The sequence below is a fragment of the Heloderma suspectum genome, chromosome 3, assembly GCF_057233095.1.
Source record: "Heloderma suspectum isolate Gila_16-S chromosome 3, 16-S_ref, whole genome shotgun sequence".
Classification (NCBI taxonomy): Eukaryota; Metazoa; Chordata; class Lepidosauria; order Squamata; family Helodermatidae; genus Heloderma; species Heloderma suspectum.
This window is the reverse complement of record NC_139460.1, coordinates 181,876,898-181,901,491: the sequence shown is the minus strand read 5'-3', so window position 1 is coordinate 181,901,491 and position 24,594 is coordinate 181,876,898. Positions and strand designations below refer to the sequence as shown.

General features: G+C 44.9%; 1 protein-coding gene across 2 annotated transcripts in view; it reads left to right on the top strand.

Annotated features, from left to right (window-relative positions):
* The window catches only part of SORBS1 (sorbin and SH3 domain containing 1), a 328,324-nt gene that overhangs the window by 146,555 nt on the left and 157,175 nt on the right, over nt 1-24,594 (top strand). For both annotated transcript variants that reach the window (XM_084845126.1, XM_084845127.1), the window contains exons 7-8: nt 14,656-15,039; nt 23,699-23,846. In XM_084845126.1, coding sequence (XP_084701252.1) covers nt 14,656-15,039; nt 23,699-23,846 — 532 coding nt within the window. The remainder of the gene's footprint in view (nt 1-14,655; nt 15,040-23,698; nt 23,847-24,594) is intronic.

The following is a 24,594-nucleotide window of genomic DNA, read 5'->3' as shown; positions in this document are numbered from 1 at the left end:
ACATTCTTTTTGATCTTGTATTTTGGCTCTGCTGGTGAAATTTCCATTATTTAATAAAATGAAGTAAGGCAAACTACAGCTGCTCTCCCCCTACCACCTTCACTCTCACCTTTCCTTTGTTATAAACTGTTTCCTTGGGGAACTGAATTATTGCTGTGTCATTTTGTGTGGATTGGAGCCCAGTTAACACCAAGTCACCAGCCCAGGGTGACTGCATTAACATTAGATATGGCAAACTCCATTCAGTGTGATTAAGAACTGAGCACCACTGGATAGTGTTCTCCAATGACGCTCAGTTCTGAATCAAACTGAGTGGAGTTTGCCTATCACTAATGATAATACAGCCACTCTGAACTGGTATTGGGTTCCAATGCATGCACGCACGCACGCACGCACACCGCAAGAGAGGCAGTGGTGGCTGGTGGGCACTGGGCTGGTGAGGCATTGGGCAGGTCACCAGAGATGGAGCCAGAAGATCACTGGAGGTGGAGCCAACTACATCTAATCTGCTACACAGCCTCCTAACCCCTAAGAAAAAATCATGCAGCCTACCCACACCACAGGAACCCAGCCAAAACAATTAATACAGAACACAGGTCACACATACAAGCCATCCAGCCTAATAATAATTAATAATAATTCAGACAGACCCTATAAAACCAGCAAGACATGATGCTTCATGTATAATCCATATGCAGCACAATTATGCATGCATGTCTACTCAGAAATAAGTCCCATTGGGTTCAATGGAGATTAGTCCCAGGAAGTGCATATAGGATTGTAGCTTTAGAGTTTAATCATGAGAGTCAAGAACACAGCATGCCACAAGAAAAATAATCAGAACAAGATGCACCATGTCAAAGTTGCTGGTATAATAAACAACTGCAGCTGACTCCAGCCAGTGAGCCCGGCCATATTGTGAAGGAGGAGGAAAACCCTCAGACAATTCACTTACCTACTGATCCCAGGATCATTAGCTAATCTTACTTTGAGAGAAATTAATTCCCAAGCTTAAATATGGGTACAACCCATCTGGAAATAATGCAAAGTAGATCCTACAAACCTGAAGTCTGCCTGCTCTTGGTGTAGACAATACCAAGACAGATAGTGCAATGATCTGACTTGGTATAAGGCAACTTCGTCTGTGTGTGTGTGTGTGTGTGTGAGAGAGAGAGAGAGAGACAGAGAGACTGTGTGGCTAGAAGGGCTGTGATGCATGATGTAGTAGCATGATGTAGCAGCATGATGTAGTAGTAATGGGGGACTTCAATTTCCCCGATATTTGTTGGGAGACAAATTCTGCAAAACATGGCCCTTCCAGGAAATTCCTGACTTGTGTGGCGGATAACTTCCTCCTACAGAAAGTAGAGGAAGGAACTAGAGGATTGGCTATCCTTGACTTGATCCTAACCAACAGAGATGACTTGGTGGATAAAGTAGCAGTTATAGGAACTCTGGGGGAAAGCGACCATGTTGTACTTGAGTTCTTGGTTCTAAGGGAAGCAAAAGCCGAGTATAGTCAAACGCGTACCCTGGATTTTAGGAAAGCTGATTTTAATAAACTCAGAACAATGATCAGGAAGGTCTCACGGCAAGTGACACTAACGAGAAAATGAGTCCAAGATGGGTGGGAGCTTTTAACAAAGGAAATTCTCAAGGCACAATTACAAACAATTCCAACAAGAAGAAAAGGTGGAAGACAACAGAATAAGCCAATGTGGCTTCACAAAAAGCCTAGAGATGACCTGAAAACAAAAAAGGACACATATAGGAAGTGGAAAGAAGGCCAAGTAACAAAGGAAGACTACAGGCAGGTAGCACAGAATTGCAAGGATGGTGTCAGGAAGGCTAAAGCTGAGAACGAGCTGAGGTTAGTGATACTAAAAACAACAAAAAGGCTTTCTTCAGCTACGTGCATAGTAAAAGGCAGAGGAAAGAAATGGTGGTTCAGCTATTAAATAAGGATGGCATAATGATAGCAGATGACAAAGAAAAGGCAGAGGTGCTCAATTCCTACTTTGGCTCAGTCTTCTCCCAAAAGAGGGTTTATGACCCCCCTGGCAAAGGCGAGGTACAGGCTGAAGGGGCAGGATTGCAGCTTGAGATTGATAGGCATATGGTCAAGGAACACCTAATTACTTTGAATGAGTTCAAATCTCCAGGGCCAGATGAACTGTACCCTAGAGTAATAAAGGAACTGGCAGAAGAACTCTCAGAACCGCTGAGTCTATTCTCTTTGAGAAATCATGGAGGACAGGGGAAGTTCCAGTTGACTGGAAGACGGCTAGTGTTGTCCCTATCTTCAAAAAAGGGCAAAAAGGAGGAACCTGGGAACTACAGACCACTCAGCCTGACATCAATCCCTGGGAAAATTCTGGAGCAGATCATGAAGCAATCCATCTGGAAGCACCTTGAAAACGATGCCGTGATTACTCGAAGCCAACATGGATTTGTCAAAAGCAAGTCCTGCCAGACAAATGTGATCTCATTTTTTGATCAAGTCACCTCCCTTGTGACCGTGGGAATGTTGTGGACATCATATACCTCGACTTCAGCAAAACTTTCAACAAGTGCCCCATGATCTCCTGATGAGCACACTAGCTCAAAGTGGGCTAGATGAAACAACGATCTGGTGGATCCACAGTTGGCTACAGAATCGGACTCAAAGAGTGCTTATCAATGGGACCTTCTCAAACTGGGGAGAGGTAACGAGCGGGGTACCGCAGGGCTCAGTCCTGGGCCCAGTGCTCTTCAACATTTGGATTAATGACTTGGAGGAGGAGGTGCGGGGAATGCTGATAAAATTGGCAGATGACACAAAATTGGGCAGGATAGCTAATACTTTGGAAGACAGAAACAAAATCCAAAGTGATCTGGATAGACTGGAGTGCTGGGCTGAAAACAACAGAATGACATTTAACAGGGATAAATGCCAAGTCCTGCAACTAGGAAAAAGAAACCAAATGCACAGTTACAAGATGGGGGATACATGGCTCAACAACACTACAAGCGAGAAGGCTCTTGGAATTGTTGTCGATCACAAGCTGAATATGAGCCAACAATGTGATGTGGCTGCAAAAAAGGCAAATGCTGTTTTGGGCTGCATTCATAGAAGCCTAGCTTCCAAATCCCGGGAAGTCCTAGTTCCCCTCTACTCAGCACTGGTTAGGCCTCATCTGGAGTGCTGTGTCCAGTTCTCGGCACCGCACTTTAAGAAGGATGCAGACAAACTGAAGAGGGTTCAGAGGAGGGCAAGAAAGATGATCAGGGGACTGGACACAAAGCCCTATGAAGAGAGACTGAAAGAACTGGGCCTGTTTAGCCTTGAGAAGAGAAGACTGGGGGGGGAGATATGATAGCGCTCTTCAAGTACTTGAAAGGTTGTCACAGAGAGGAAGGCCAGGATCTCTTCTTGATCATCCCAGAGTGCAGGACACGGAATAATGGGCTCAAGTGACAGGAAGCCAGATTCCGTCTGAACATCAGGAGAAACTTCCTGGCTGTTAGAGCAATACAACAATGGAACCTATTACCTAGGGAGGTGGTGGGCTCTCTCACACTGGAGGCATTCAAGATGAGGCTGGAGAGCTATCTGTCAGGGATGCTCTGACTTGGATTCCTGCACTGAGCAGGGGGTTGGACTCGATAGCCTTGTAGGCCCCTTCCAACCCTACTGTTCTATGATTCTATGATTCTATGAAGTTTGTGCCTCAGATGGTCAGTGCATATGGATGACTGGCAGTAGATATACATTGAGTGTGTTATAGTGTGTGTAAAGAGGATAATGCAGGGGTCCCCAACACGTTACCCATGGGTGCCATAGCACCTGCAGGAACCTCCAATGGCACCCACAAAGCTCTACTCCCTTCCCACTTCAGAAGTTTATTTTTAATGCAAACCTAGAAAAACATTAGGGTGCCAATTTCTCCTTCCTGTTCCAGCACCTGCTGCAGATCAGCTGTTGGTGGGCTGACAGAAAACGAAAGAGTTGTTTTCTGGCCCTGCCCTGCCCTGCCCTGCCCTGCCCTGCCCTGCCCTGCCCAGTCTTCTTCCACCTACACAGATCTTTCCCCTTTGCTCCCTGTCTCCCCACTCCCAGTCTCTAGCTTCACTCTTTCTCCCCTTCCCCATCCTCAGCCTTCTTCTTTCTCTCCCTTTCTAACCTCTAGCCTCCCTCTTTCTTGTCTCTCCACCCCTTTGCCTTGCTATTTCTGCCTCCCCTCCAGCCTCTAGCCTCGCTATTTCTCTCTCCCCACTACACATGTTTAGCTCACCTTTAACTAGGCAGGCCCTGATAGCAGCCATTTTGTAGTGGCATCCACAGCAATTTCTCAAATTCCCAAATGTGCCCATGGTCCAAAAGGTTGGGGACCCCTGGAATAGTGTTTAATGTAAAAGCCAGAAACTGGAGGTCCCTTGGCCAAATCCAGCCCTTTGAGCGGTGTCACCTGGCCTCCCTAGTTGTCCATTCAGAAGCACGGGGAATTGACAAAAGTTCTTATTAGTTAATCACTAGAGGATGTGGGATGAGGCTCTGTCCCACTAGCCTTTTGCAAACTGTCCCTCTAGAATACTAGTCGCCGACCAGGAGCTCTAATAATGAGATGAGTGTGTGCCTTAGCAAACTAGTCTTATTTGTCTGTTACATTCGTATCTTCCTTCAAGGAGGTCAGAGCAACATAGGTCGGATCTTACCCCCTTTTATCCTCACAGCTAGCCTGCAAGGAAGTAATTTGTCCTAGGCCATGTAGCAAGATAAATGGCAGGTCTTCCCATTCAGATGCTCCATCCATTATAGCAGGGGTCTTCAAACTTTTTGGGCCCATGGGCACATTTGTCACTTTGAAAAAGTGTCCTGGGTGCCACCACAAATTGACTGCTATGGGAGTGGCAATCACAAAAATGCTAGGTTGTTGTTGTTCAGTCGTTCAGTCGTGTCCGACTCTTCGTGACCCCATGGACCATAGCACGCCAGGCCTTCCTGTCCTGCGCTCTCTCCCGGAGCGTGCTCAAGTTCATATTCATTGCATCCGTGATGCTATCTAGCCATCTCATCCTCTGCCGTCCCCTTCTCCTTTTGCCTTCAGTCTTTCCCAGCATCAGGGTCTTTTCCAGGGAGTTTTCTCTTCGCATTAGGTGGCCAAAATATTGGAGCTTCAGCTTCATTATCTGTCCTTCCAATGAGCACTCAGGGTTGATTTCCTTTAGGATGGACTGATTTGACCTCCTTGCAGTCCAGGGGACTCGTAAGAGTCTTCTCCAGCACCACAGTTCGAAAGCATCAATTCTTCGGTGCTCAGCCTTCCTTATAGTCCAGCTCTCACAGCCATACATTACTACTGGGAAAACCATAGCTTTGATTAGACGGACCTTTGTCGGCAAGGTGATGTCTCTGCTTCTTACTATGCTGTCTAGGTTGGCCATAGCTTTCCTCCCAAGGAGCAAGCGTCTTTTAATTTCATGGCTACAGTCACCGTCTGCGGTGATCTTGGAGCCCAAGAAAGTAAAATCTGTCACTGCTTCCATTTCTTCCCCTTCTATATGCCAGGAAGTGATGGGGCCAGATGCCATGATCTTCGTTTTTTTAATGTTGAGTTTCAAACCAGCTTTTGCACTCTCCTCTTTCACCCTCAACAAGAGGCTCTTTAGATCCTCTTCGCTTTCTGCTAGGAGTCCCACCTTATCTGTGTGTGCGTATGTGTGCACCCTGTGTGTGTCCTACCCACTCTGGCCTCTCTCTCTCTCTCTCTCTCTCTCTCTTTCTCTCTCCCCTGCCCCCTTGTTCCTCTTTCTTTTTTCCTTCCTTCCATCTCTTTGGCTGCTCTCCCTCTCTCTGGTCCCTCTTTCTCCCCACTTTCTCTGACCTTCCTTCGTTCCTCTCCCTCCCCATCCCCATGCAACTGAATGGAGCAATTTCTCCATTCATTTGCATGGGGTGAGAGAAATGGCTGAAAATTGGCTAGAGAGGGGATTAAGTCCATGTCCTGCCAAAGACCCTGTTACCCCAAAGGTCCTTGATGGGGGACGGACTTCACTCACTGCCAGTTGTTTTTCAGTAAGGGGGCTTTTCGCTCCCTATACAAGCCTATGGGGAATTGCTCCATAGACCTGTAGAGGGAGTGAAAAGCCCCCCTGCCGAACATAAGATGGAGGAGGGCAAAGCTCACCCCCTCTGCCAAGGACCCTGTTGCCCCAAGCGTCCTTGGTGTGGAGTGCACTTCACACTCACACCCCCTGCCATTTCTTGGCAAGGAGGACTTATCCCCTCTGTAGAAGTGAATGGAGGAATTACCCCATTCTGTTGCAGGGGCGGGGCGGGGGGGAAGCCTGGTGGGCACTTCAGCCTGGCCTTGCAGGTGCAGTGGTGCCCATGATTGCTGCATTGGGGACCCCTGATATAAGTAGTGTGTATTGTACGTACACTTGAATCTGTGTTGTAAATAATAAGTGTTTGCATGCAAGAGAAATGTGAAAGGGTGTGTGTGTGTTTGCGTGTGTGTGTGTGTGTAGCCTTGTTTGGGGACAATAAGACCTGATGCTGCATAGATATGAAGGTATGAGTGATATAAGTAAGTATGAATGGGGAATGATGAAAGGATGAAGGGATGAGAACGGGTGCATGTGTGGAGGGAGGATTCGCAGATGGATGGATGGGAATGGAGGGAAGGATGAGAGCTGGGGCAGAAAGAGGGGTAGATTTAAGATGATGGAGCATTAACTGAAGGAGGGAGGATTTTTTTTTTTATAGAGGAGGCAGATAAGCATATAATGGGAATGGGGGAAGGGGCTGTGTGGGGATGGATGGAACCAAGAAAAGGACTGGACCAAGTGATGGGTGGATGGAAAGTATTCAGAGTAAAGGAGGTGGGGGAACAGAAAGGAATATGAGGATAGATTGATATGAGTTCATATTGATAAAGCAATAGAGAAAAAGCAATGGATCGAGTTCCGCTGTTTAACCCAGGAATTGTGGGGTCAAGCGGAGTGCGTGAATGGAGTGCTCATTGTTTCCACTTTTAATTAACAGCCCAGAGTTAACCCAAGAATTGCCCATGATTTGTTGTTGGGTTGACTCTGGGTTGTTTAACCCAGGTTCGCATGTCATGAAACAACCCAGGAACAGGGCCATTCTTTGCTTGTTGATTAAAAGTGGAAATGACAAGCATGCAGCTCGTTCACTCTACTTCTCCCCACAATTCCTGGTTTAAACAACCCAGGAATTGCCACTGTGACATGTAGCCTGGGTCATTTGCTGAAGTTCCCTCTGGTCAAACCTCTGCCTGAATCCTTCTGGTGCTGTGCTCTGGTGCCTTCTTGACGCTTCTACACAAGCTCACAGCACAGCCTTCTGCTCCCTCAGCCTGCAGCTTTGGTATTCAGATCTTCCAGTCAAGTTCCCTCAGATGGGCTTACTCTTTCCCCAGCTCTGAGTACTCTTCCTTAAGTCAATAACTATTGGTGCTTTTCAGCCCATGAACTCTGTCTCTAACTGACCTTTTTGAAATATAGCCAATCATGTTCCATATGGAACCTCTGACTGCCAGTTACCTTTGTTGACCCACTTGACCAAAGGTAGTTTCTCCCCGTAAGACATTTTCAAACTTAGCCTGACGCCTCCCTTCATAAGCAACTGTAACCAAGGCAGCCACAACTCTTTTAGGTCTCATACACAGGAACAAAGTTAGGCTTCTAGCCTACACTGTAACATCCCTTAAGGCAGCCTTCCCCAGCCTGTTGTCCTCCAGATGTTTTGGATTGCAATTCTCAGCATTTCTGACCATTGGCCATGCCGGAGGGCACCAGGATGAGGAAGGCTGCCTTAAGGATTACTCAAAGAATATAAACATAACAAAACGTAAATGAACAGACTAAAATTCAGTATTCCTTCACATGCACTTTTTCAGAAAAGAACCAGATTTACACTATTTGTGGACTAAGACACAGTGGTCATTTTCAGATCTTGGGGTATATGATATTGCACATGCATGTGCAGCTGATTGAGCATGGTAGAATTCATCTAGCAAATGTGCATTTCTCAGGCCCAAGGCAGGTGGATATTTAATGAGCAACCAGGTAATGAGAACTTTCCCCTTTTGCATTCATTCATTTTTTCATTTAATTTCTATACTGCCCAATAGCCAAAGCTCTCTGGGTGGTTCACAAAAATTAAAACCCCAAATACAACATGATAAAAAGAGTAACATACAAAAATTAAAACAATTTAAAACCACTTTAAAACAATTAACAATAAAATACCAGAGCCTGATCAAACCACTGACATTAAGAGCCCCATCATATGCCTTCAAATGCATGGGAGTAGAGGAAAGTCTTTACCTAGCATCAAAAAGATGACAATGTTGGTGCCAAGCAGACCTCAGTGGGGAGAGCATTCTCCCTTGTTCCCATCCTCTGAACCTCCCTCAGATGTTGATTGTAGTGTACAGGTAGGCTTATATTGGGAGAGGCACTCCATCAGGCATTGCGGTCCTGAGCCATATAAGACCTTATAAGTCAAAATCAGCCCCTTGAATTGGGCTCAGAAGCATACAGGCAGCCAGTGCAAGCAGGCCAGAATTGGTGTTATATGCTCAGTCCTTTTGTCCCTGCTGTCAATCTGGCACACTTTGCACAAGCTGCAGCTTTTGAACCGTCTTCAAAGGCAGCCCCACACTGAGTACATTCCAGTAATCTTACTTGGAGTTTACCAGAGCATAGACTACTGAAGCCAGGTTATCCCTGTCCAGAGAGGGGTGTAGCTGGGTTACCAGTCGAAGTTAGTAGAAGGCACTGTGGGTCACTGAGGCCACCTGAGCCTCGAGTGACAATGACAACTCCAGGAGAACTATGGACCTGCGCCTTCAGAGGGAGTGCAACTCCATCCAGAACAGGCCAAACACCCTACATCTGGTCAGAAGAATCACCCACTAACACAAGGGTGTTGAACCTCTTTTAGCCCGAGTGCCAAATTCCATTTCGGAGTTAGGGGCCACATTCCAGTTGTTGGAGGAGCTGAAGGTAGAAGAGGGGCAGGGCCAAAGTACTAACAGCACCATCCTGTTTTCGCTTAAAGCGATTGCTGCCAGTAACTAACCTCAGGAGAGGCATTTCAGCTTTTTAGAATGGGGAAAAAACTGCACAGAAGCCAGGAAACTGCCAAATGATCTGTGGTCGGGGGGGAAAGGGGATGAGGCCAGGGGGAGGGGGCATGGCCACCTGGGGAACCCTGGAGAGCCAGTTTGAAACCCCAAGTGTGCTGGATTTGGTGCGTGGGCCTGAGGTTCTGCACCCCTGTACTAACAGCGTCTCAGTCTTGTCAGGATGGAGTTTCAGTTTATTAGCCCTCATTCAGTCCATTGTTGCCATCAGGCAACAGTTATTCTAGCACATCTATGGCCTCATCTGATGAAGATGAAAAGGAGAAATAGAGCTGCATGTCATCAGCATACTGATGTCAACACACTCCAAAACTCCGGATGACCCTCCTCAGTGGTTTCATGTAGATGTTAAATAGCATGGGGGGACAAAACCGACCCCTGTAGAGCCCCGTCCTGGAGAATCCACAGGGCCAAACAATAGCCCCCAAACACCACCTTCTGGAGTTGGACATCCAGGTAGAAGCAGAACCACTGCAATGCAGTATCCCCACTCCCAGCTGAGTAGAGCCTCGTGTGGCGCAGAGTGGTAGGCGGCAGTATTGCAACCGAAACTCTCCCCATGACCTGAGTTCGATCCCAGCGGAAGCTGGGTCCCAGGTAGACGACTCAGCCTTCCATCCTTCCGAGGTCAGTAAAATGAGTACCCAGCTTGCTGGGGGAAAGGTAGTCACGACTGGGGAAGGCAATGGCAAACCACCCCACTACAGTCTGCCATGAAAATGCCAGCGAAAGCGGTGTCCCTCTAGGAGTCAGCAATGACTTGGTGCTTGCACAAGGAGGAACCTTTCCTTCCTTTTTCCCACTCCCAGCTGAGAGTCACCCAGGAGGATACCATGGTCAATGGTATCGAAAGCTGTCAAGGGGTCAAGGAGAATCAATAGGGTCACACTCCCCTGTTTCTCTTCCAACATCAAGACTATTTTGATGCCAAAAGCCAGCCTGCACCCTGGCTGAAATGGATCCAGATAATTAATCTCATTGAAGAGTTTATGGAGCTGGTTGGCAACCATCCACTCAAGGACCTTGTCCAGGAAAGGAATATTCGCCACTGGCCTAAAGTTGTTAAGCTCTTCTGAGTCCGGGGGGGGCGGGGGGTTCTTAAGGAGTGATCTGCCTTTTTCAGGTGGCCCAGGACCACTCTCTCTTGCAAGGAGGCATTAATCACTTCTTTGTCCTACCCAGCTGTTCCCTCCCTGCCTGGTTTAATAAGCTACAAGGGCAAGGATCCAACATAGAAGTGGTCTCATGAACCTGTCCAAGCACCTTGTCAATCTAAAAGCTGATCATTACCTTCTGCAAGTGTCCGTGTCACTATTTGTCCAGAAATGGTGTAAATTTGGTGCTTTTATAAGACAGTGTATGAAAATTGTCAGTCTAAAACAATTGTTCAAAGCCAGCTCCCAGAATGCATTCCTGACCCAAATGCAGTCCCTCCATGGCTGCCATTAATTTTCTTTTAAAGTGCAGGAAATCTTATTCATGGATCTAGTTTGGCTGTTAGTGCAGGGAGCTGGATTAGGTGGCCCATGGAATCTCTTCCAACTATGTGAATAATTTTATTCTCAGTGGTGAAGGAGTTAGCTTATGTCACTGCATTTTTTTAATTGAAGGTGACATTATACAAAACATATATGTGTACACACTGAAATTACAAAGAAATTCTAAGGTCTGCACAGAAATTCAAGAAAGGTACAGACAAGTATATAACTGTTTTTAAAAATGTAGTCATGCATTTTCAAACTGTATCTAATATTTTTTTTGCCAAAAAACACTTGAATGTTTTAAACCTGTACCACACTGGTCTGGATGAGGGCTACAAAATTATCATCTTTTTGGCACCAGGTTAAGACTTTCCTTTACCCCTAGACATTTGATGGAATATGATGCGCTTCTTAATTAGTTGTTTTATCATGTTGTAGCATTTTGTCATTGTTTTTAGCTGGGTTTTGTAATAGTTGTTGTTGTGCCTTGATTTTTTTTCTGAGAAAGGCATCTAAGAATGTTTAATAATGGTGGTGGTGGTGGGGAATGCGTGGCCCTTCAAGTGCTGATGGACTGCAACTCTAGTCAGCCCTACACAGCATTGCAAATGGTGAGTGATGATGGGAGTTGCATTCCAACAACATATGGAGGGCCACACATTTCCCATCTCTGCAAAATAACAACAATGGTTCCCAATGTTCTAAAAAAAAAAAATTGATGATTGATTGTCCTATAACTTTTTAATATGAGTTGATTTGACCCTAAAAGTGTTTGCTAAGCTTTCATCAACCATTCATGTTATCATGGTAAACTTGGTTTTCCAACATAAAGCCACTATAATTTGCACAGCAGTCAGTACATGTGTTTATTAGGCTATAATGGGTTTTATGTACATTTTGGCTAAAATATTCAAACAACATAAGCTTGGAGTCAAGTGGTACTTCCTTAATCACTGAAACAATACTACTTCAGATAGGCTTTATATTAGGACAGGTTCACCAGGTGTGCTTGAAATTAGCATTCAAATTGACACATCACCAACATCTTGAATTAATCAGAGCCATTATTAATGCCTCAGAATTTTCAAGAAAAGTTCTGGCAGGACATGTTGCAGTATAACCCATATTTTGAACAAGGTTGGTTGTGGTATACTGGATATCTCAAAATGGCAGCTATTGGTAAATGTTTGCTAATGAGATGAGCAAAAATATCACAACATAAAAAGAAGAAACTGAGCAACTTTTTTTCTGTCAAGGGCCACATTCTCTCAGGTGTAGTCTGTCAGGGCTGCATATCTGCCATGGGTAGGGCCAGACCCAAATGTGGATGAGGCACCACTTTTCTCTGACCTGGTTCGCAGCTTGTTTAAGTGGCTTGTTTAAGCCATGGCACATGTGGGCACATGCCAGGCACCATTTACCTAATTACCTGCCTGGGCACGACTTGTCATGTCATCTGAACCCAGGTGGCATGACTTGTTGGAGGGGGAAAGGCCCCACAAATAACGCAACAACAGTCTATGGGTTATTTGAGGCAAATGGTGGCTGGCACGTGCCACCAATTGAAATAAGCCACCATGGTTTGTTTAAGCCATGGTGATAGTGCAAACCGGGCCAATGTCTCTTTCTGCTTTTTCTCTCTCTTCCTCTTCCTTCCCAGCCAGCAGGCTTCCAGGGAAGGGACAGATCGCTCTTGCCAGAGGTCTTAACTGATCGCATGCATAGGACTTTGAAATTAAGTCAAGGACTGCATGAGTCCCTAAGCTGCCCACCTGTGACTTATAGCAATAGAAACAATGTAACAACATTGTAGTTTTATGAATTGTTCCTTTTTATCATGCAGCAATTTTGAGTTCCATGCAAAAGCTCACCCAAAGGGAGTTTCTATCAGTGTACTTTGCAACAAAGGCCTAACTTGCTAATTGCTGTAAACTTGATCAATTTAGTGCTTTTATTTGGCTTCAGTTAGAGCTTCGATATCAATTTTCACTATAAGGACAAATTTCAACAGAGTCTGATTGCACAGTAGATTTCCATCAATGTGATGTAAGAAGGTGTTGGTAACCAAGTGATATCTTTTCCATTTCTGTTTTATTTATATCATTTGCCTTTATATAAAGCATGTTCTTTTAGGGGACCTCTTTACTGACCTTTTTTAAGGGACCTCTGATACCTTGATAACCCCTGGGTTCTGTACAGAATTTATAGTAATACTGCTGATTAGACAATATTGAATAAGAACCTGAGCTGAAAATTCATTCCACTATCCAAATTTCCTGAGAGGAGCCATAGTTCAAATCTGAATACACCTCTAGTTGAACACCTGTAAGTTTCTTGAGGATTCCCTGGTTTGTCCAGTAGTTACATAAAACTATGTTTACTATAAACAATATATACCATTGACTTCAGTGTGATAAGCGTCCACACTGAAGTGGAAGCTGGGTTTGCAGATATACTGGAGTGATATCAAATAACAAGCTCATCATGAAAATGTGTGAAAATCTATCACATAACAATAGGAGTTAGTGAGCTGTGTGTTGGACTTCCAAATGTTATATGAAACTTTATTTTCTTCCTGTTAACCCCAGTCTAATTATCAACTTATTTTCCTTCCCTTTTTCTCCTCCCTATGGTGCTGAATTATTTGTTTGTTTGTTTGTTTATTTTGTCCCTTAACTGGACAGACCTGTCCTCCACCCTATTCCTCTCTTCCTCTCTTTGCATGGTATCCTCACATCAATACCAAAATAACCTTCCTCCAGCCCATTCCTGTCATGGACTGTGTGTACCTTGATGCACCTAAACCCCATGCACAGTATTTGCCACCCAGCACTGGTGGCAGGCAGTGTTTTTCTTCTTCACCCACACCCTTCAGTGCAGCCCCTTACAAATCAAGTGGCTTGCTCCCTGCGGACAGGGCGCATGTTGGGCAGTCACTCTCAGGAAGTAGCTCCTTGTTATCAGACACATCATCTGAGCACCAAAACACACTGGAGCTTGCTGAGGCAGATCCTAGGAGCAAAGTTGGATTGAAATCCAACCATGAAACTAGAGCAGATAAAAAGGTCAGCAGCCTATATGTAGCTTGTTTATCTAACAGCACTTGCTCGGCTGCATTTAAAAATTCCACTGCTTGTGCAGATGTCCAAACAGAAGGCACCCGTTTTAGAGCTGAGGTCATTGTGGCACCAGCCATCCGCTGTGTTTCCTCTGTAACAGATACTGCAAAGTCTCTTCTTCCTCCTCCTCCTCCTGCCCCTCCCAAGCCATTCTTTAATATTGTTCTCAGTGGAGATTCAGTTAGTTATGGTGAGAGTCATCCCTCCAGGACTCATCAGGCCGTTAACAACACGGAGACAGAGTCCTCACATACAGCCGGCAGTGAGGACAGGATGAGAAAAGAGTCATGCGTTACTCAACAGAAGCAGCAGCAACCAAGCAAGACAAAGGGACCCAGCAGGGTACATGGTTTTCTTCATAATCTTTTTTCCCTCACCTGGCTGACATTTCTATTACTTGTTCCACCACCATGAAATACTTTGGGTCCTTTCTCCTAATGTTTCTGATTTGGCTGCATTCTAGGACCTTGACTCCTTTTCTGTCAAATAATTTTTAACTTTTCCCTCAAAGTTGGCTGCATGTATGGGTAGTGTGTGTGGTTGCAAGCCAAAAACAGTTATTGGAGAGGTTGGGATGTGCAATATTATGTGAAATACTTGTGTTTTGGGGTAATGTAAACATAGCAGTTGGCACAAAGTTGCCCTCAAGTGCGGACAAATTATTGTAATTAAGTTTCGATTACTTGATCTGTGGACTGCTGGTGACAATTGACTGGGGTGGGGGGATTTACAGGTGTGAGAATGATTTTGTATGGCACAGAATCTGTTCCTGAGAAAAACTTACTTCTTCTCAAAAAAAGTCATCTCATGAGGTGCCTTGTCTTTGCATGTCACTGCACATCTCCACTGTTGTTATGTCGAGGTTTCCCCCATTGCGTAATATCACCTTATCTCCCACAGGATGCCACTTACTCTGCCACCACTATCCCAGCTGAAACGGAGGTTATAGTAGTGCCATTCCAACAGGTTCACCCAGACAGAGGGGAAGAAGCCAGCTCAAGTGCACTGCCAATGAGTCTCCTACCTTTTGGCCAAAGCTCAGAATTTTCTGACAACATTTCTACTGGCTCATTTCTGACCTTCCCAACACTTGATGATTTTATTCCCCCTCACCTTCAGAAAGGTTCCAACAGTAATCAGCCGTTCTCTTCATCTGAGACTGAGCCCCACATTCGCCCGAAACTGCCTTCACTGTCACCACCACCTCCTCCGCTGATCCCTCCAGCCACAGAGATTTCAAACAGTGTCTTGGAATCTGAAAGAACAGGAATGATCTTGCACACAGTAAGCCTTGCCACGTGTCATCCTGGCAGCTTTGCTAAATTTATATTTCTATATTAAAATTATTTTTCTCACTGGCACACTAAGCATTGAACTCCTTACCCAGCAGCATGACAACTGAAACCTTGTTTATGTTCTATTATATTGCATGTATATCTCTTGCCTCCTCAAGCTTGGTAGCTCTGCAGTTGTATAATATTCCTACCACTTCTTCCTTGCTCTTTCAGATTTGAACATTCTATGCTTTGGGCTGTAATCAGTATTCTGTACTACATAGTCCCTTATATTATGCCATACTAATATATAACATGCTGAATTTGCCTTGTTTCTTAGGGCACTTCCTTTGTTGCAGTTTCATATTTGTAATTCCACCTTGATGTATGAAAACATGTCCGCCATTGCTGATTTATAGAATATATGTCTTTTGGGGGCCCTATATAGTCATCTGATATTGGGAGCTGGAAAAGTATAACGTGAGCATCCCCCCTAATACCTTGACTGAGATCACAAAATTGACACAGAGAGCATGTGGCAATTGATATTCAATATAATACTTCCAGGCTGCTTGGAAATGTGAGACCATATTTCATATGCTGTAAGTACCAATTTCTAGGGAAACAAATAAGGTGTGTACTAAAACTAAAGGTACCTACATGAAGTAGTCACTGCATTATCTGCTGCCCCTAAGTACCAGTGTGCTAATAGCTAGGGACTTATCTCAATAAAAAGTTGGTCATCCAAGCAACACATCCAAACATTTAATTTCTTTATATATCGAGCCACTGCTCTTTAAACAACAATGGGCTTTAGCCCATTGCTTTCCGGGTAGTTCCAAAATCTTGCAGTGACCCAAAGCTAGTATGAAAGACCTCTATTAGAATATTTCCTTGACTGACTTGCTCATCCTTGGAGGTTGCTCCTTGCTGAGTCATTCTTTGGTATGAAAGACCTGTCACTTGACTGGTTACTGAACCTCCTGCCTCTCCAGTTTTAGATATAGCTCCTTGGTATTTGATAATCAAGATTTGATTGGAAGCAACGTGACCTGTGCCGATGGGTTACTGGTATTGCTCTTCGAGCCTGCATCAGGGTAGTGCTGCTTCAACATTTATTTGCTTGTTTGTTTATTTTTGTTCATGTCAGATATGAATATTTGAATGGCGCCCAAAAATGCACAGAAAACCAGTGAAGCTATTTTAGGATTGGCAAAATATATTCCTTATAATTTGTGCAAGTCAGCCTAGTGGCTGCTGTTTTAACCAACTAAAGTTTCCAAGGGATATTTAAAGATAGCCTGCATATGGCATATGGCATATTGCCAAAGTCAAGTCTGGATGATAACTCTAGTGCATGGTTAACCATGTCAAGCTACCTCTTTACAGGAGGGGCCACAAAGTGGCACGATAGCCTAAGCACTTCATACCACCAAAACCACCTGAGCATCGAGACAATTTCCAACGGGGAGAGCTGTGTTTGTCTGTTGCAGCCAAAACAACAAAGAGCGTTATGGCACCATAAAGACTAGCACATTTATTATGACATAAGCTTTCATGACTTGCAGCCCACTTCATTAGATGCATGGCCTAATAATGTCCTCCATAACATCAGGGGTTCATACACTGCTCATCCTCCAGTGTGATATATGCCCTCATTTGCCAGCAGTGCCCTACTGCACTCTGCAAAGGACACACATACAAATATGATTGGATAAGAATAAATGGACACAAATCTGACATCAGAAGTGGTAATATTCAAAAACCAGTAGGGGAACATTTCAACCACCCAGGCCACTCTGCCAGTGACTTTAAGGTGGCAATTCCTGAAGAAATTAACTTCAAAGACCAATTGCAAGCTAATCTGCAATTCATCAAGAGATTCAACTTTATTTCCTATGGCTTCAATAGGGACAAAGAGTTTTTATCACACTGCATGTGGTAATCATCTCACCAATTTATCACCCAACAATTATTTTGTGAATAGCCACTGTTAATAAGGAAATTATCACTGCCTGTACTTCCTGCATTTCATTTATTTCTGTCCTTATTGTTTACAATTCCCCCACCCAACCATGTGTGTACCTGTAACTCAGACGAAAATCAGATGGGAGGCACCCAGGATGAATGAAAAGTCAAACGAGAACAAATTCTCAGAGGTGCCAAAGTGTAATTCATTTATTTTAAGCCCAGCATGTTTTGGAAACTGTGGCTCCTTTGTCAGGGGCAATCTTATAAAATGCAAATATTGCAAATAAGCTCAGCCAGCTTCACGGCGATCACTCGTGACCGAGTAAGATTCTCTTCCAAAGATAGAGTCTATATAGATAACTCTTTGAAAGGATTAGACAGATTTGTAGAAGAATCTGCCAGTGAATCTAATCATAGAAGAATCAGCCAGCTTACTAAGGTGATGGCTATCCTTCAAACACCAGTGGTGGACTGTGGCTCCTTATGAAGGACCCACAGTCTCCAAAAGATGTTGGGCTTAAAATAAACAAATTACACTGGCACCTTGGGAGATCTGTTCTCTCTTGGCTTTTCATTTGTACTTTTAACTTGGCATAACACTTCATGAAATGGACTGCAGTCTATGAAAGTTTATGCCACAATAAAAGTTATTATTTAGAGTGCCACAAGACTATTTGTTGTTTTGAGCATCCAAAGTAATCGTTGCATCTAAAAGCTTAGAGAAGAGATTGAACAAGCAATCCCAGATCTCATATCAGACACAAGTAAGGGCAGTCTGTTTAATGTTGCAAATGAGATTCAACCATTTTGCTCTACGTTAATTTATGCAAAATAACATCTCCAGTTCTGTATTCGTAGTCACAAACATGGATTAAAATACTTAATGTGCCTACAGGTGTGATCCAGAGACTGCTCTTCTTAATTGTATGGGTCACAGCCAGAAATAAGGGAGGAATAAATGTTTAGGGAACTCCCCCCCCCATCTCCCTTTCAATCTTAGATTGTGAGAAAATGTAAAGGAAATGGTACGTAAGGCCCCAAATATTATTTGGATATTTATAAACTGCCCTTCATCAAAAGATATCAGGGTGGTGAACAATAAATAAACCCTCCAAATGGTCATATAACCCCAAAATGCAATAAAAACAATAAATCATACAACAGCATTAAAAGGCATTACAAATATAATAAGACAGACTGACCATCTTAAAATTCCCAGGCAAATTGATGAAGTTTGATACGACACCAGAATGATTGCAAAGTTGGCACCAGTTGCACCTCTACGGGGAGGATCTTCCGCAGAATTTAAGCCTAATGCATGGGTGGGCAACATGTAGCCCTGCATGAGTTTATTTCCACCACCCGCACTGCTTCCCCCTGACTACCACCACCAATACCACCACTGAAATCAGTGTCTATATTGTGAGAACTCTTATGTGTCCTCCTTGATTTTCAGATCATCATGGAGCTTTTTGTATAGCCACATTGGCTTCTTCTGTTGTCTTCCATCTCCCCCCCCCCCCCCCGCCATTGGGACTGTTTCTGATTGCCCCATTAGCATCTCCATTTTTCAGGAACTCCCATCTTTCTTGAACTCCTCTTCCTATTAAGTAGGATTCCATAGCTAGAAAACCTATCATTGCTTTCAGTTTATTACAATCAGCTTTCCTGAAGTCTGAGGTACATGTTTGACTACACTCAGCTTTAGTTTTCATTAAAATCAAGAACTTGAGTATTACACGGTCATTTTCCCCCACAGTTCCTGCTGCTTTCACCTCAACTAACTTCCCTATTGGTCAGAATGAAGTAAAGGATGGGTGATTCATTTATTTATAAATAAACTATGGAAACTAGTCTTCCTAGCCACTGCTATGATCTGGAAATCCAGGCACAGGGACGGATGCAGGACTATCCGAAGGCTCCCTGACTAGGGAAGGGTGAACTGTACTTCCCTTGTAGGCATCCACACTCACCTTTCCAAACCTTGGGTTGCAAGTTATGTCAATCTGTATCATTTCCTAGTCTGGACTGAGCTTCAATTGGCTTGCTTTTCTCAGTTCTCAAAACAGCAGTAGGGCTTAGCACAAAATCTAACTTGGCAGGGAGGAACCAGTGGGGCAGATAGGTGACTTTTGATTCTGTATTTGATGGTCTAATGAAGGGCCCCCCTCTTTAGATAGTAACATGTATTACTTTACTTACTTCAAAATGTGGTAAACCAGCCCTGCTACATTTGGGGCACCTCCTGTTTATTCTGCTGAGTGTGGCCCCGGACTTATGTCCTAAAGTCCTGCTCTGACCACACCACTGGGATGGAGGAAGGGAGAGAGAAAGAGAGGGCTATATGTGCAAACTCTCTTCCAATCTCCCTGAGGTCCTTTGTATATTTGCTGAAAAAATGTGGAATAAGATAAACACTGGTGGCTGCTTGACAATTCTGTGGGCTCCCTCACAGTAAGCTTTTATCCTGCGATTGAGATTGCTCCTTCACGGAAGTTTGCGGGCTCTTTACGTGATGCTGTGATTATTCAAGGCGTCTCCTGCACTAAATGCCCTTTGTTCCATTTTTAAATAGATCGCAGATAATGAGCTATCAAATTACCCCGTTGTGTTTCACTTCAGTTTCCTCCATAAAAAGAGTAAAAGCGGCAAGAAGAGGAGTGGGATCAATGAAAGAGAATGGAAGACTCAGATTTTGGGAGATGGAGGGGGAAGAGGCTGAGGCAAAAGGAAGCACATGAAAAAGGGAGTCATTGTGATCCTGCATTTAAAACAGAAGCAGAAAGCCCCATTTTAAATGCAGGATTTTAGGCTGGCGTAGAGATGCCCTGTTACATCTTTGATCTCCTTTGGTCTCAGGTGGCACTACTCCCCCACCCACCCCCACAAAGTCCATAAGGGCACATGTGGATTGGAATTTCCTGTGCTTCTGGTTTAATTCTGCAGCATTAAACCCAGAAGTGCATGAAGTGCCCCTTTAATTTGTTTTTAAGATATAATGAATGCATGACATTTTGTTCCTCCAAGGGAGTAGGGGCAGTGTACACGATCTTCCCTGCCCCAGCCACACTTTATCCTCCCAGCAACCTGGAGTAGTTAGGTTGAGAGACAGTAACTGGTCCAAGGACATCAAATAAGTTTCATTGCTGAGGATGTGTGTGTGTGTCAACACATTTCCTCCTGGTCCAAGCCCAGCAATCTACTCACTATACAGTACTGGGCCGGTTCACACATCATGATAAGCCACGCTGAGAATAAGCCACCGTGGGCTGGTTGTTTGCTTGCCAACCCGCTCTGTGGCTTACCATAGCTTGTTTCCCCCTTAGTTCTTCCACCCACTCCTAGCTCATATTCTGTGGGTCATTGTGGCACAACCCCTGTCGTATCTGCATTCTGATGGAGGGAAACTTTTTGGCTTCCCACCCTGTTCCAGTTACGACTCCTTTTCAGTACAGTTTTTCCATTCACAACTTTCCACTTCCCCCTCCTGCCACTGCCTCAGAAGTACACAAATGGTTTCATGGCTTTTTTTTTTTTGCTCCCCCCCCCCCCCCGGTCATTTGCAAGTGCACAATTGTGCAAACTCACCTGTCTGCTATTCCCTTTCTTCAGCAATACAGATCAATATCCCCTCCATATATGTTGAAATCCCACTAGTCGATTTCATCTTTTCATTGTATTACATCTTCAACTGACAAGTTTCCTCATCAGTTTCCTCCCCTACTTCAACACTTTCTTTGACTTCGAACTCTGAAAGCAGCGGCTGAATGGGACTGAGCTATTGGGGTGGGCGGGTGTACTCACTGCAGGAGCGTGGGTGTACTTACCATGAAAATGTTATTTTTCCCAGTCCTTTGCAAGTCTGTCCTGTGCAAGGGCAGAAGGAGAAAAACCCCACATTTTCATGGGGAGTACACATTGTCCCACAGATGTCCCATAGGGGCAGACATCACTGAGGAGGGAGGCTGGAGGCGGCACTAGCTAGATCTTGAGGAGCCACTGGGATTTTTGCCTCTCTAGCAAGGCTGCTCTGTAACCACTTGGGACAAACCATTATGACAAGCCACCCTGAGAACAAGCCACCCTCAACAACCCAACAACAAGTCATGTGTTCTTAAGATGGTTAACAAACTGCACTGAATCATCTGCGCTGGGTTCAGATGTCATGATAAGCCACACTGACACCAACAAGATGCACAAACAACTGTGGCTTATTGTGTTGTGCAAATCCAGTCCCTGGGCATATTCGCATGACACGCTAACCCATGATGGGTAACAAGCTACGCACTGTGGGTTTTGCAAACAACCCACAGTGCATTTTGATGTACCCAACAGATGATCAGGCACACCATCCACAGTTTGTGGCTTGTTTCCCCCTCGGTCCTCCAGTGGGCTCCCCCTATCATCCCAGGGCATTTGGTGGCAGAATCCATCCTGTCTGCCACTAAGCCCCTGTCCCCACTCCGACCATGATCCTGATCGCCGTCAGAGCCCGTTTTTTAAATTTATTTATATTTTTTGTGCAAAAATAAGTCCAGGAATTTTTTTTAACATTTTCCCAGCCCAGTTTTATGTGCGCAAATGGCCCCTTTAGTTTAAAAAAATATATATTTTGGTTATTCACAATTGTGCACTTGTGCAACTGTGGATATCCAAAAATATAGGGGCTTGCCTTGGCTGCTCTCTTGTATGTCAAACGTACAAGGGAACACTTAAGGCTACATTGTCAAAGTGCTCAAGATCACCCAGTTAGCCAAGGACCCCAACGATTTAAAGTGCCACCATGACCCTAGGGGATCCCCTCCTTCTAGTGCACTCCTCCCCAGGTCTTCAGCACCCTCTTTTCATATAAAAGTGCACAACACCCAATTTTTCTACCCCAAGAGGAATCATAGAATCATAGAATAGTAGGGTTGGAAGGGGCCTACAAGGCCATCGAGTCCAACCCCCTGCTCAATGCAGGAATTCAAGTCAGAGCATCCCTGACAGATGGCTATCCAGCCTCGTCTTGAAATAACTGTTTCTACTTTGACAGCTGTTAAAATAGAAGTGGTTACAGCAATCTGAAGAGAAAAAGGAGTTGGTGCCTCGGGCACCCTTAAAAATAGTTGCTGTGACTAGGCAAGTGAGGATTCCTAGCAGGGCACCCCCAAGGTTCAGGGCAACACATTGAACCCTGAGGACACCCTTGCTAGGGGGTGATCTACACTCCATTCCCCACCTGTCAACTGTGCAAGACTGTCAAAACACCCTTGCTACAGTGTAGCCTTGGATGTTTCCATGTATGTTTGACAAACAAGGGAGCAACCAAGGCAAGCCCCTATATTTTTGGATATCCGAACAACCAACCAACCAACCAACCAACCAACCCCTTAACAGGGCATTGGGATTGCATTCGGAGTGGGGACAGGGGGCTTGGGCACTTCGGAGGGCCTGCTGCTTGCAATGGGAAAGGGTCACTGAAAGCAGCTTGGGCACTGGAAGTGGGTTCCAGCTGCTCTTGCCAAGTGGCTCGCTGTCCAATGCCGTTTGCCCACGATGGGTTGGTATATCTTGATTTGGACACCAACCTGTTGTGAGTAAAACAACCCCTACAACCAACCATGGGCTATCAGGGTGGCTTTTTTTGGGAAAAAAACCCACCCTGATGAAACTGGTCCAGGTTTGGATGACATGCTAACCCACCATGGATTGTTGAAGCAAACAACCCATCGTGGGTTAGCATGTCATGTGAACTCAGTCACTCACTTGCTTTAGTAGGAGAATCCAGTATAGGAAAACCATGTATTCGTATTGTAGTTGGGTCACTTGGTCTTCTGGGGACTTACAATTGCATATCTGTTGTGTAGACAAGCAGGGGACAAGTATGACCTGTGTAGAGAGGGGGGCTCAAATTAAACTGGATGTGCATCAACCCCACCCCCAAATATCTCTTGCAGATGCGTTCTAATCCTCTGGCACTGCATCATTTGAACAAATCTTCCCAATAGGCCATAAGCCTGAAGACTCAGGGCCAAGCTGATATTTTAAACCTTTGTACTCCCCCATTCTTTATCCTACTGCCACAAATGTTAAATAATAATTTTAACTGTAACAAAGAACATGGCTGTGCAAATGGCTGGGGTTAGCCAGTCTTTGCTCAGTCCCCAGGGCTATGATAGTTTACCTTCTTCTTTCATGCTTCTACTCTACCTGTTCTTCACAAAGTCCTGAGTTTACTGATGTCCAGCTGTCTAACAGCTTGCAAATCGCAGTGCTAAACTTATTTTCCCGATCTCTCTCATCAAGTAATAAGTAGTCAGGTTTCATTTAGGAATCGCATGAGTCTTGCATGCCTGAAGATTGCTGTGAAAGGGATGCCTCTTTTCAAAAAGGAAGGTGCGCACCCACACGCAGCGCACTCTCGCTCTGCCTCTTCATCTCTCTGTATCCAGCAGAACACTCCGGCCACCAAGCGCATATCGTTACTTTATTCAGTAGCAGTTCTGGCGTGAATGAAGTCCAGTGCAAAGAATTTAATGACTCACCCTTTCCTCTGTGTTTGCTAATTGCAATGAGAAACATACTGTGTCAAAGCAACTTCTTGGCTTGTGCATCATACTAAACTTTTCTCTGGTTTGTTTGTTTTCCATTGCAAAGTGGCCATCTACAGATACCTTGTGGCCCTTAAGCAATAATGGCGTACTTCTTTGTTTCAGGATCTCTGCCCTCTGCTGTATGAAGCCCCTAGGCCCAACCGTGGCACTGAGTGCTGTAGCTCCTTAACGATGGCCAGCAAACCTTCCTCTGCTTACCCCTCCACCACCACCGTCAATCCCACCATTGTTCTTTTGCAGCACAACAGAGGTAAGGACAGTAGCCTGTCAATTAATTTCCTCTTCCCACTTAATATTTGTGTGAGGACCATTCTGTATGACTAGATAATCGCCATGATGGGGATGAAGGGAACGTGGGAGGGGAAATCCATGGTTCCCCAGAGTGTCCTAAACATACATCCTGTGTGGAGCCTTTGGCTCATGGTATCAGTAGGCCTGAGACTGTGTTGTCTAGTTCCGCAAGACCAGGCTGCACCGAAAGAAGGAAGCCATCTCATTTTCTCTGCGTAACCCTACCCAGTACTTTCAGGATCCCTACGTGTCATCTAAACCATGAGCCAAGTGCCACTGCGAGAAACTGTGGGCAGTGTTGTCCCTTCATGATGTCAGATACCAATTAAGACAGGGTGGTCAACTGGGGGGTTGGGCAAGTCGGTGGCATACCACTCCACAGTGCTATAAGAGTTAAGTTTTAGCACTCTGTTGCACTAACAGTGCCATCTTTTTCTGGGGGGAAATGCGTTTTTTTGCTACTACCAAATTCAGTGACACAGCAGGCGTGCATGAGGCCTATGGGCCATGCACTGCCCACCCCTCTATTAAGGGATTGTGAGGAAGGGGCAGGAGCCCAAACGGGGGGAACACTCTGTATGAAAGGCTGGGGCTATGCAGCAGGGGGAGTGGACTTCCTCTGGTGTTGCAGTTTGGCCTGTTTCTTTCAGGTATGGCTTGTCTCCCTGGAGCCAAGCCAGCTGTACAGGGATATACAGACTGAGTTG